The sequence below is a fragment of the Ranitomeya imitator genome, chromosome 10 (assembly GCF_032444005.1).
Source record: "Ranitomeya imitator isolate aRanImi1 chromosome 10, aRanImi1.pri, whole genome shotgun sequence".
Lineage (NCBI taxonomy): Eukaryota > Metazoa > Chordata > Amphibia > Anura > Dendrobatidae > Ranitomeya > Ranitomeya imitator.
In genome coordinates, this window is record NC_091291.1 from 14254968 (window position 1) to 14268436 (window position 13469).

The following is a 13469-nucleotide window of genomic DNA, read 5'->3' on the forward strand; positions in this document are numbered from 1 at the left end:
TCTGTAGCTGAGCACGCTTCATGTGCTGGCTGTGGTCTACAGCTGGCACCACAGAATAATTTCTTTGAGCGCAGGCTGTATCAAAATAGTTTAATCTTGGATACCACTGACATTTGTGTCGGCAAAATAAAAGTTAGGCACTGAGATGGGTGTCGCTTCAGAAACCCATCCTTCCCCCTCACATTGTGATCATCGAAGGGATTTCATGGCAGCTGGGGTTTTACTGAAAGGGATATTTTACCAAGTTTTTGAAGTTTTCTCCTATTTACTGGATAGGAAATAATTTGCTGATCACTACCGGTCTCACTTTTGGGAACCCTACTGATGCCAAGAACCGGGGCTCTGAAGACCTCCATGTGAATGGTGCAGTGGTCGATCGTGCACGCTGACACTTCATTAATTTTTATAGGAGTGCCGAAGACACTCTGACGAGTCAATTCGAATCAATTGAAAAAGGACGTCCACTGCGCTATTCACAGGCGGCTCTTCAGAGGCTCAGTTCTTGGGATCAGTGGATGTCCCAGCAGTCAGACTTGGTGATCGGGAAGCTTTCTCCTATCTAATGGAGAATATCTCTATAAGAAAAAAAAAAATTAAAATTGCTGCCTCTTGGAGGTTTTAACACTGCTTAGTCTCTCCTTGTCCACTAACCAGTCTCAAACTTTTCTTTTTGTGTGAGCCAAAAATTCTTTCACATATGGAAATCATTAACCATTTTTTGTGGTTTCCTGAATTTTGGCTGTAATTGGCCGGTCTTGTTGGGGACTTCTGTAGTCCAGACTAAACCTGTATGATGTAGGGGAGCGGATGAAAGTACAAAGTTGGTCTAGAGGAATGACCTACAGTATCTTAGTCTATCGATTAGATGATTCTGGGGAAAATTGACAATTGTTTCTAAAACCAGACCATGCCTTTTAATTTATACCTTTCTCATGCCACTGGTGAGTCACTTGGTTATTGTACAATATTTCATCATCGCAAATTGACTATAGTTTCTATTATTATTTCTGGAAACTTTCACTGTACCTGTTTAAGTTGCTGAAAGAAGGAAGTGTTAAAATAACCAACATCTAATTATTTCTACACTTTATTTTCTAACAGGTCAGGCCGACATTCCAACACAGTCTCCGGTAAGTAGACACCATATTGTTTTCTTGCGACATGCTTGTATAGCAAAGTTAAGCATCTCCACCTCCACCACGTGTGCCTCGCTCTCTACGTCCTCTTATTAAAGGGGGTTTCGATTAAGTCATCCATGGGAAGGGATGCTGAAAACTGAAAGAAGGCATGCTTTAAGCACTCTGTCAGCAAAGGATAACTGTTCAAACCAAGTATAGGTGCTTGGCCACACCAAGGGTTCACAGATCGTTTACTACTTGTCTTCCATCTATCTCCACCCATCTCTGACTTTATGAAGACAAAGCTATCAATCAAAGATGGGGGGGGGTGGTTGGAGATTAAGGGGAAAACAAACAAGTGGGAAGGTGCACTTTAATGTTTGACCCCACCCTGATGCACCTGATGGATTTGGCTGATACTCTGTGTGTGGGGGAATCGGTGATCTGATTGTCGGAGAACTCTATCGGGTATTCAGACTGCTGATCATCTTGTTCTCCTGGCCGAAAAAGCACTCTCTTGTACTGGAGATATGACTGAGATGGCTATCGTCCGAGCGATAGGCCAAAACTTAGTTCAGCTGTCAACCATCTAATGTGTACAGTTGGCTTCACCCTCACAACCTGCCGCCTGATTGTCTCCACCTGACCAGAAAAGTTGACGTCACGACCACCAGTTATCGAAATGATGAGCCAGAAGATTAGCTGTGGTGTCAGGTGATGGGTAGTCGGGATGTCATCTCTTTCACTATGCCAAGGACAGCTGGAGGCCAAAACTCCGCTCAGCTATGAGCCATCTAATGTGTACGGTTGGCTTTACCCTCACAATCTGCCCCCCTGATTGTCTCGACTCGACCGGAAAAGTTGACGTCGCGACCACCAGTTATCGAAATGATCAGCCAGAAGATTGGCTGTGGTGTCGGGTGATTGGTAGTCGGGATGTCCTCTCTTTTACCATGCCAAGGACATCTGGAGAGAAGCGTAGATTTCAGGGGTAGGGATGGTTTCTTTCATCAACATCCCTTACCATGGAGGACTTAAAAAAACAAAAAATAAAAAAAAAATAAGCCCGAAAACTCCTTTTTATACATTAGTTTGCTAGCAATCTAGTTCCTCTGGAGAGGAGAGACTATTGCACCTCTTTTTCCCACCCAACAAAGGAAATGGGATGATCCAAGGCAGGGCCTCCTCATCTCTCCATGGATAGGTGACTAATTACTGTAGTATAGATAGATCACGTAGTTGACTTAGTCTATTTTGCAAATCATCTTTCTAGTTACATAACATGAAACTTCTGCAAATACTTATTAGTTCCCTTTTTCACTTGGTTTCTGCATGGGTGGGGGAATTGGTCTCCTACGCTCAAAAAGTTACCTCAAGTTGATATTGAGCTGAGAGCTCACGTATTGTTTGGCCATTGTTTTTTTGGGTACTGTGTGGCACCATTACGTAGGCGATAGTATGTGGGCGTTGTGCGATAGTTTAGGTATTCGGAACTATACATATTTGGGAAAATTAGTTCAACTTTCATTATTCCAAAATCAATGTTGCATTTGATCTGAAACAAATCTTTCATCCTTGTCTCGAAGACTTCCCTCTACCGGTGGTGCGGAGGAGCATCTGCAAATTACTCCACCCTCATGATCCACCATTTCATAGGAGATCATGCTATTTTTTTCCATCCTGAATGTTGAAAAGCAATTTTTTTAAATATTTTTTTGTAAAATGCACAATCCAATATCCAGAAGGAGGACATTGACTACGTCAGGGGTAGTTCTGACCCATATTTTCTGCTTTTACTAGAAAAACGACCTTCCCCTTGTCTAAGATAGAAATGACACTTTCAGGTCTTGATTTTTCTGCGGTCTTTGCTGCCGGGGAATACAAAGCCGGTATCCGCATTCACTCAGCTCAGAATGTGGTTGCTAAGATTCATCACAATGAACTTGGCCATTAAAGGGAACCATTCACTCACACAAAGCCCTTTATGTCAGGGAATCCTACCAAAAAGTTTGTGATTTGGACAGTTAAGGATTTTTTTTTTTTTAACATTAGGCTGATTACAAGTTACTCCATTGCAGTGGGTTGCAGAAATGTGTTATAATCTGTAGAGGAAGCTTGGCAGGAAGTGTTCAATTCCTCTGCAGTGCCTCCGCAGGAAAAATGGAGCATTACACTGTTACAACTGAATGAGATGTCCTTATACACAGAGAAACTGGGTCATCCAGAAAGAGAGATGCTCTTTATATCTTCCTTATAGATGAAGATCTATAGCTGGTAACCCCTTTTCTAAACCGGAACTCCTGAATGGGGTATTTGTCAATGGGTATTCTACACCAGACATCCCCTTTAAAGTGGTGTAAAAAGTCTTCTTATAAGTCAGCCATGTTGTCTGGATAACACTGGTCTGGCATAATTACTTATGAGGACCCTACATGTAGGATTAATTCACTATTAACGGGGGATGTCTCTTTTTTTTTTTTTTTTTTATGCAGGAACACACTGCTCCCCTGCCTCCCAGCTTCCTACTTGCCAGGGGGCACTGCATCTGGATAACTCTGGTCAGGCATAATTACTCATGAGGACCCTACATCTAGGGTATTTCACTGCTAAAGGGGTTTTCTCCTTTTTTTTTTTTTTCTTTTCTTTTTTCTGCAGGAGCGCACTGCTCCCCTGGCTTCCATCCTTCCAGGGGGCAGTGTGGTCCTACTTGATCAGCGGCATTATAGTTTGGCTTGATCGAACTGTGATTTTTTTTTTGACCCTTCATCAGAGGAGCACCACGGCACTGGAGATGGCCAGGATTGGGTGCTAACAGTGCACTCCAATTTCAGAGCAGCGCTTACAAGCTCCCTTGGAAAGAGCTTGTAAGCACAATGCATGTTCGACCACCTGTGATAGACTGCAGCGGTGACTGGTAACTTGGGCAACTAGTGGTAAATAGTAAAATGATAAATTGATTGGAAAAGAGTCAAACGCAGAACAGAAGATTAATATTCGATAGTCGTGTGTTTTTTTTTATATCACATGTGAGGATGCATGAAGTTGATAAGATGAAAAACCTTTAATAAAAAAGATAGTGGGGAAAAAAAATTACTGTTGTGTTTTATTTTAGGAGCAGCATGAGCTTCAGTACGCCGCGATTGAGTTCAAGAACCAGCCAAAAAAGGAAAAGGTACAGTAACTACGTGCCTGTCCGTAGGCGTTTCGCTGAAATGCGTCAGCACGAGGAAATTTTGATATTCTTGGCACCACTTTCAAGTTAAAATTTTCAAACCAATCAGAAGGTCAGCGAAAAATGAGAACTGGCATTTGATTGGTTGTTGTGGGCAAATGTTTCACTTTAATTTGGATTACTTTTGATTAGGGTTGAGCGAAACGGGTCGGCCAGATTCAGAAGTCGCCGACTTTTGGCAAAGTCGAACCCTGTGCGGGGTCGGCCATGAGGTCGGTGATCTTCTGATCTGGAATCGGAATTCTGATACCGAGTTCCGATATGTTTAAGATATCGGGAATCGGTATCGGAATTCATATTTAAGTGTAAAATAAAGAATAAAAATAAAAAAATATTGCTATACTCACCCTTGGACGCGCCCTGGTTCTCACCGGCAGCCTTCCTTCCTAAGAATGAGCGCCTGAAGGGCCTTCGATTACGTCACGGCTTGTGATTGGTCGCGTGAGCGGTCACGCAACCAATCACAAGCCGCGACGTCATCTAAGGTCTTTCAGGCGCTAATTCTTAGGAAGGAAGCGTCCGAGGGCGCGTCCGAGGGTGAGTATATTCCTAATAGGTATATACTCAACCTCGGACGCGCCCTGGTTCTCACCGGCAGCCTTCCTTCCTAAGAATCAGCGCCTGAAGGACCTTAGGTGACGTCGCGGCTTGTGATTGGTCGCGTGACGCCCATGTGACCGCTCACACGACCAATCACAAGCCGCGACGTCATCGAAGGTCCTTCAGGTGCTTATTCTTAGGAAGGAAGGCTGCCGGTGAGAACCAGGGCGCGTCCGAGGGTAAGTATATCAATATTTTTTATTTTAATTCTTTATTTTACACTTAAATATGGATCTCAGGGCCTGATGGAGAGTTTCCTCTCCTTCAGACCCTGGGAACCATTAGAAACCCAATGCACTGCATTGGGTTTCGTGTTTCGGCCGACCCCTGACCCCGACTTTTCTATAGGATCGGCCGATTTCACTCGACCCGACTTTTGAAAAAGTCGGGTTTCGTGAAACCCGACCCGATCCTATAAAAAGAAAAGTCTCTCAACCCTACTTTTGATAAATCTTGTCCATGGTGGGACATTTATGAAGCAACATGCCCCCATAAAGTTTTGCAACTTTTTTGTTTACCCCTTCTTAGCCTCCCTTTTCACCTGTTGCTGGGTGGACCTTAATGTGAGGGGGCTGGTCCCATTGTGTATACATTTTCAAACAAGGTAGGGAAGTGCCCCGACATGCCCAACGCTCTTTTAATACTTGGTCCTGTAACAGTAGGCGCCATTAATGCCACATTATGGACAATACAGTTAGAGTATAACTGCGTGACGTGACAAAGGGATTCTCTACACGATCTTCTTTGTGTCATGCTCCACCATTTTGACCTTGCACTAGGCATAGCGAACGGTTTGTTTTTCCAGTAAGCTTTTTTTTGGGTCCACATTAGGTCATACTTGGCAGCATTTAGATGTGACCACCTGGTGGTCTTTGATTAGAATTTTTTTCCACGTACCTACACCCGTCTCAGGCCTCACCCAACTACATCTTCTCCATGAGCCATGCAAACCCTCTTACATTCCTCCCTCGTCTATTGGTGGAGCATGCCATGGTCATCCATTGAGATGATTTAGAAGCCATCAACACGCCCCCGAGATATTTGTCAACTTTTTCAGGAGTCTGTTTTCCAAAGCCTCTTTGAAACTTCCCAAAATATCTATGTCTGCATTCGGGTGTGTGTATTTTTTTTCATGCCTCTTACATTCCTTTTTCGTCTTTTGGTGGAGCATTTATTGGAGAATTTAGAAGGCATCAACGTGCTCCCAAGATATTTGTCAACTATTTCAGAAGTCTAGGAGGTCTTCTTTTTTTTCAAAATCCTCTTGGATATTTTGGGAAAGTTTCCATGTCTACGTTAGGCCAGTCTCGCACGTCCAGATAATTCTGGTACCGAAAAAATCGGTACCGGAGTTATCCATGTCCGTGAGCTCATGTAGGCCATCCGTGCGGCACACGTGCGCCGACTGGGTACCACACGGAGCGTGCAGGAGACAGCGCTAGAGATGAGCGCTGTCCCCTGCATCTGATGCTGAAGCCGCCATTCATATCTTCTCTCCAGAAAGAAGATATGAAAAATCCTTTTTTATTTTTTTTATTTTCGTGTTTAAAATAAAGATGCCCGCCCGCTGTTAATAAAATACTCACCTGGCTCCCTCGCAGCGTCCTGTCCTCGCCGCACCTTCTACTGTATGAGCGGTCACGTGGTGCCGCCCATTGCAGTCATGAATATACGGCTACACCCCTATGGGAGGAGAGAAGATATGAATGGCGGCTTCAGCACTACGTGGGGGGGACAGCGCTTACAGTAGCGCTGTCTCCTGCACGGCACACGGACTGCACAAGGACAGCGTCCGTGTGCGGTACGTGTTTTACACGGACCCATTGACTTTAATGGGTCCGTGTAATCCGTGCGCTCCCACGAACACTGACATGTCTCCGTGTTTTGCACATGGACACACGTTCCGTGAAAACACGCTGACATGTGCAGAGACACATTGATTTCAATGTGTCTACGTGAGTCAGTGTCTCCGGTACGTGAGGAAACAGTCACCTCACGTACCGGAGCCACTGACGTGTGAAACCGGCCTTTTGGTGTGGGCACTCAAACTGTTTTTTCAGGAGGATTTCGTTTGGAATCCGCCTAAAAAATAAAATAAATACTACGAAGAATGAACATGGTGCACAGTAACGTAAAGACGACATTGCTGTGCTCATGTTCAATCTTTTCTTAGGCTTCGAAAGCCCAGAAGTTGTTAGAAGAAGTAACCTGTTCATTCTTTGGGCTGCCATTCTAAAGCTTCCGCAGTAAAGTTTGAACTGATCCCAAAGGGATTGTCCAAATCACCGCACATGTCCACATTGTATTGCAGCTTGATCTCTTTCACTACAAGGTAGCTTGGCCGCAGTACCAGACCCAACCAATAAATATTAGTGGCACTGCTTTGGTAAGAAAGCTAAACAATCAAATTAAAAGCATATAGGGCACCAGATTTCACAATACAAATCACATCCATAATTATACAGACCTCTTAGACTTGGTGAGGCTGGTGTACTTACTTTGAAAGCCACATTAAAATGTCTGCATGATCCTTTAATCAAGCAAGAATTTGAGTTCTTGGAACAGGACTCCTAACATTTTCCATTTTAATATTAGCTAGTGAAACTCTTCAGAAAGGCTTACATAGTCATTCAAAAATGGATTTTCATAGTAAGTACATCAGCCCGTATGGGTCTAATTATTAATGAATGCAGTTTGTATTATGAAAAATAGTGACCGAAGAAGGCAGCCATGATGAAATCCATTTATAGCAGATTTGAACACCATATTTCACAATAGAGCTCTTACACCTGATGAGACTGGTTTCTTACTTTGAAAATCCACAATTTAAATAGCTTGTAAAATTCTTCATGGGGAATTATATCAGCCCAGCTTGAGCAGGACTCATCAATGCTCATTTTAATATTAGTCTGTGAAACTTTACTAAAAGGTTTTTACAATCATTCAGAAATTGAGTTTCAAAGTAAGCACAGCAGCTTCATCAGGTCTATTTAAAGATTAAACGCACTTTTCATTATGAAAGAAAAAGAAAATGACTGAAGAAACCACCGGCCTTGACTTTATAATTTTAAAGATCTTTCACATTTCCAAACTGCCTCCATCATGAAATAGATCTCTTGGACCTGATGGTGTACCGTACTTGCTTTGAAAATCTGCGTCAGAATGGCTTTATAAACGCTCTAATCAAATTGAGCATTTTTATGAGACCAGCTAAAGCGTGGAAACGTTCCAAAATGGATTTGGTCATTCTGACATGGATTTTCATCGTAAGTACACCAGCCTCATCGGGTCCAATTAATGCCGTTTGTATTGCTAATATTATTTTTTTTTCCTCTCCTTCAGACACCTGAAGTAATATATGAAAACCGGAGTCCAGAAGCGCCGCCGCCTTCAGACAACGTGGTGTATTCGGAACTGAAATTACGTTGAAAAGTCTTCTTCCTTTCCGAAATGTCTCATTTCTCCAACATTCCTACAACCGTGCACCAGGATTTGCCGTACAATCCATCTTCTTGACACTCTGTCGGATGTGTAAATTCAACACAGCTCAGGATGTGAGTTACACCGGCTCCGTCCTGGCAGGACATGAGCTCAGCACCGGAGCTGGACCGTCCATCCAACCTCAGGCTCTGACACAATGTGAACCTTTCCCAGTGTAGCTTTAGTCCTGTGCTTCCTGCCTGTCTCATGCCGCCCTCTGGTGTCCAGGTGAAGAACGGCAGCTAAATGTACCTTTCGCGAAACGAGAAAAACAAAAAAAAAAAAGTTTTAAAGGGATAGAATGATTTCCGTTTCTAAGATGGGACCTGTTTTCGTGCGAGATATTATCCCCTTTACATTTTTTTTTTATTTCTCAAGTAGTGTTTTTTTTTTTTTTTTGCAAGACCGTTGCATGCAATGAAGTCCTCTTTTTTTTTTTTTTTCTGCAGAGGAACTTGAGGTGACCTTTAACATTACAGAATCTTATCTAAAAGAAAAAAAATGTGAATTTTATTTTTTTTACCATAAAATGTCTGTACTGTACGCCTCCACGGAAAATGTAAAACTCTGTAGAGTCCAGCCAACTGTCCTGGATTAGCTGGTTATTCCTGGGCCAAAAAAAAAAGGTGGTGAGGGTTAATTGTAAGCCTCGCCCAATGGTGGACGTCCCGGGATGAATAGGCGGGTGCGTTCTTGGAAGAGGCGGAAGATAACATTTTCCCAAAAGGTGGAAATAGGGACCCATGTGTTGACTACACATGTTGCACCCAGGTTCGGACTGGCCCACGGTGGTTCCCGGAAAATCCTCCGGTGGGCCGCTGTGAAGGAGTAACAATGAGCAACGCTATTATACTTGATTCGCAATTTGCGTAAAAAAGGCATAATGTAATAATATATTAAACAAGCTCGCCAAATTAATATTACATAGAAGCAAAAGTAAATTTGTGTACTGAACAGTGGGCCCCGAGAATCAAAGTTTCTGGTGGGCCATCGCCAACCCAGTCCGACACTGGATGCATCTATAGGTCCGCCACTGGTTAGTCATACCACTGGCCTAAAAAGGTGCATCACCCTGGTGCCTAAGGTGCTCCAAGACCCCTCTGCCACAAACTACCCCAGTATTATAACTAGCACATGGTAGATAGGGGACCTGGTTACAAAATTTGCTTTGGGGGCTCAGGAGCTTAAATTTACACCTCCGTTAATGGTCCGGATGACTAAACCATCTCAAATTTGCTGGGACTGCCCTGTGTTTTTTGGAAAAATTTTGGGCTATCCCTGATGTAAAAGAAGAAGGATTATGTTGCCCACACTAAAAAAAAAAAAAAAAAATAGTAGGTGGTCCCATTCTATTTGGGCGGATGAGGGCCATCAGCAATTTGGGTAAAAAAAAATTAAATTATCTGGTGAGTGTGCTCAAAGTTTCCCAAACCCTCCTCACCCCCTTTGCTTTTCTGTTGCTTATTTTTTTTTTTACAATTTTTTTTTTTTTTTATTATTATTCTTTTAATTTTCTGTACATGATTTACAAGGGCAGCCATTTTGCCGGAGCTTCTATGAACAGCTACATGGACCATAGACCACAATAGACAGGATCTGACTCATTGACTTCTATGGGAGAGTGTTGTGGGCATGTTCTGTGACCTGTGCAGGGAGGGAGGGGAGGGAAGTTGAGCTGTGATATTGGCTATTGTCAATGGTGGACCCCTGTGTTATCTCTATATAGGTGTTACCTTGTATTGTGATCCTGCCTGTGATGGTAATGAAGCTGCTGAGAAGCGATCTCTACAGAACAGGAAAGTGTCAGCCTGCTATTAAGCTCAATGGTCAGAGTGAGAAGTGCAAGATTTTAGGATATTTTTTTTTATATATATATAAAATAGTAATTCATGAAATTTGCCCAAATTTCTTAAGATTTTTATCATAAAAACTTGAAATGAGAGATCATTTTCAAAGGACTCCTTTCCTGTGAAGAAGAGGTTCCTATAAGATCGTGAGTTAATTGCCAAATCACAATATGGGTTTCTATGTGGACTTCTTTTCACCAAGAGTGGGACATCATAGCCCAGCGCTCCGATGGTTAAAGGGGCCCCAGTAGAGATGAGCAAAAAGATTGGCAGATCAGTGCCAACGTTCTCGGACGCCTCTATTGCACTACCCTGGACCGACATCTACTCTACCTTGGGCTGACGTCCACGCCATTACTCCATGATGGCCAGACCAGAGCAAGGTGAACTTGTTTGGTCGAAATTCGATTCACATCATCTTGGACACGTCTCGTGATTACTAAGCCTCACTGGATATTATGGAGTCGCGAGGACTTTGTAACTGAAATAGGTGCCCAAGATCCCGGCACTCGAGTGATGGCCAAGGAAGTTCACACCACTCTGGTCCAGCTGCCAAGGAGCACCTAAGTGGATTCTTGACCAAGCTAATATGATGGTGGCTCCATGGAGTACACAAGTGGCCTCCGAACCAGTATAATGTGATATAGACGCCATGGAGTGCCAAAGTAGACTCCAAACCATGCTAGTACGATAGAGATGTCATGGAGTTCTGTAGTGTGCTTTGGACAAGGCTTGAACTATATTGACTCCATGGAGTAATGCAGTGGGCTCTAGACCAGGCTAGTATGATAGAGGCTTCATGGAGAACCATAGTGGGCTCTGGACCAGAGTAGTATGATAGAGGCTCCATATCCATGGAGTAGCAAAGTGGACACCGGACCAGGCTGGTACTATAGAAGCTCAATGGAGAACCAAAATGGGCTCTGGACCAGTGTAGTGAGATAGAGATGACATGAAGTTCTGAAGTGGACTCTGGACCAGTGTAGTATGGTGGAGGCTCTATGAAATGCTGAAGTGAACTCGGGACCAGTGTAGCATGGTGGTGGCTCTAGAAAATACTGAGGTGGACTCCGGAGCAGTGTAGTAAGATAGACACCATGAAGTTCTGAAGTGTTCTCTGGACCAGTGTAGTATGGTGGAAGCTCTATGAAATGCTGAAGTGAACTCGGGACCAGTGTAGCATGGTGGAGGCTCTATGAAATGCTGAAGTGAACTCGGGACTAGTGTAGCATGGTGGTGGCTCTAGAAAATACTGAGGTGGACTCCGGACCAGTGTAGTAAGATAGAGACACCATGAAGTTCTGAAGTGGGCTCTGGACCAGTGTAGTATGGTGGAGGCTCTATGAAATACTGAAGTGGACTCCGGATCAGTGTAGTATGGTGGAGGCTGTATGAAATACTGAAGTGAACTGAGGACCAGTGTAGCATGGTGGAAGCTCTATGAAATACTGAAGTGGACCCTGGAGCAGTGTAGTAAGATAGAGACACCATGAAGTTCTGAAGTGGGCTGTGGACCAGTGTAGTATGGTGGAGGCTGTATGAAATACTGAAGTGAACTGAGGACCAGTGTAGCATGGTGGTTGCTCTAGAAAATACTGAGGTGGACTCCGGACCAGTGTAGTATGGTGGAGGCTGTATGAAATACTGAAGTGGACTCTGGACCAGTGTAGTATGGTGGAAGCCCTATGAGATACTGAAGTGGACTCTGGACCAGTGTAGCATGGTGGTGGCTCTAGAAAATACTGAGGTGGACTCCGGAGCAGTGTAGTAAGATAGAGACACCATGAAGTTCTGAAGTGTTCTCTGGACCAGTGTAGTATGGTGGAAGCTCTATGAAATGCTGAAGTGAACTCGGGACCAGTGTAGCATGGTGGAGGCTCTATGAAATGCTGAAGTGAACTCGGGACTAGTGTAGCATGGTGGTGGCTCTAGAAAATACTGAGGTGGACTCCGGACCAGTGTAGTAAGATAGAGACACCATGAAGTTCTGAAGTGGGCTCTGGACCAGTGTAGTATGGTGGAGGCTCTATGAAATACTGAAGTGGACTCCGGATCAGTGTAGTATGGTGGAGGCTGTATGAAATACTGAAGTGAACTGAGGACCAGTGTAGCATGGTGGAAGCTCTATGAAATACTGAAGTGGACCCTGGAGCAGTGTAGTAAGATAGAGACACCATGAAGTTCTGAAGTGGGCTGTGGACCAGTGTAGTATGGTGGAGGCTGTATGAAATACTGAAGTGAACTGAGGACCAGTGTAGCATGGTGGTTGCTCTAGAAAATACTGAGGTGGACTCCGGACCAGTGTAGTATGGTGGAGGCTGTATGAAATACTGAAGTGGACCCTGGACCAGTGTAGTATGGTGGAAGCCCTATGAGATACTGAAGTGGACTCTGGACCAGTGTAGTGTGAATCTTTTTGCTTATCTCTAATCCACAGTCCTCACAGGAGTGGATCCCCATCATTTTTTAAATATAAAGAACTTTAAAACTTTTTGACATCGTAGAGTTTACATATTTCTACAAATGTGCACGGTAAGGGGGGGCCATGTCCCTAATTGCCTTGTACTAAAGTAATTTTCAGTCTGCCCCTGTTTTGCAGCTGATATGGGGTCTCTGGACATAGGGGCTCAGGTGGGGAGATTCCACTGTCTATTGCCAAAATGGAGGAAAACTAGGGAGCAAGTTTGAGGGTAACGGAGGCCTCTCTAACCCCCTTTATTGCTGTCCTTTGTAGCTGGTTGTATATGTACTGTAAGTATTGGGATAATTGTGAGCTCCAGCGGAGCAGGTACAGCCGTGAGTGAATGCACCACTCTTCACACATCTATGGTATATGTGAGCACTATACTGTAAATATATATGAATATAATTAAAATGGCGTCTGTCTCTCTTAAGCGTGTGAGTTGGTTATTGCTATTATAATATTATTTTGGCATTTCATGATATAGTTACACAAAAGTAGAGTTGAGCAACCACATTCGTAGGACCATGGTCCATAGTGGATGAGTTATATCTGCCTCTAACAGCAGGGATCGGAGCTAGCTCTGGTCGCTGCTGTTCAGCAACTGTTAATCTCCTTATGACAGCCCCTTCCTCACCACCACCTCAGTGCTCCTTCATAGGAGACAATTATTTTCACTATATACTGCAAGTATTTGAGTAGAAGAAGTATTATAGTAGAACAATTGTGAT

The 13469-nt window shown here is 43.7% G+C and overlaps 1 protein-coding gene across 1 annotated transcript in view; it reads left to right on the forward strand.

The window, feature by feature from the left end:
• LOC138651348 (carcinoembryonic antigen-related cell adhesion molecule 8-like) overlaps positions 1-13171 on the forward strand; it is a 65511-nt gene extending 52340 nt beyond the window's left edge. The window contains exons 7-9 of the mRNA XM_069741462.1: positions 1102-1130; positions 4231-4290; positions 8293-13171. Coding sequence (XP_069597563.1) covers positions 1102-1130; positions 4231-4290; positions 8293-8379 — 176 coding nt within the window. The 3' untranslated portion in view covers positions 8380-13171. The remainder of the gene's footprint in view (positions 1-1101; positions 1131-4230; positions 4291-8292) is intronic.
• The last annotated feature ends 298 nt before the right edge of the window (positions 13172-13469 follow it).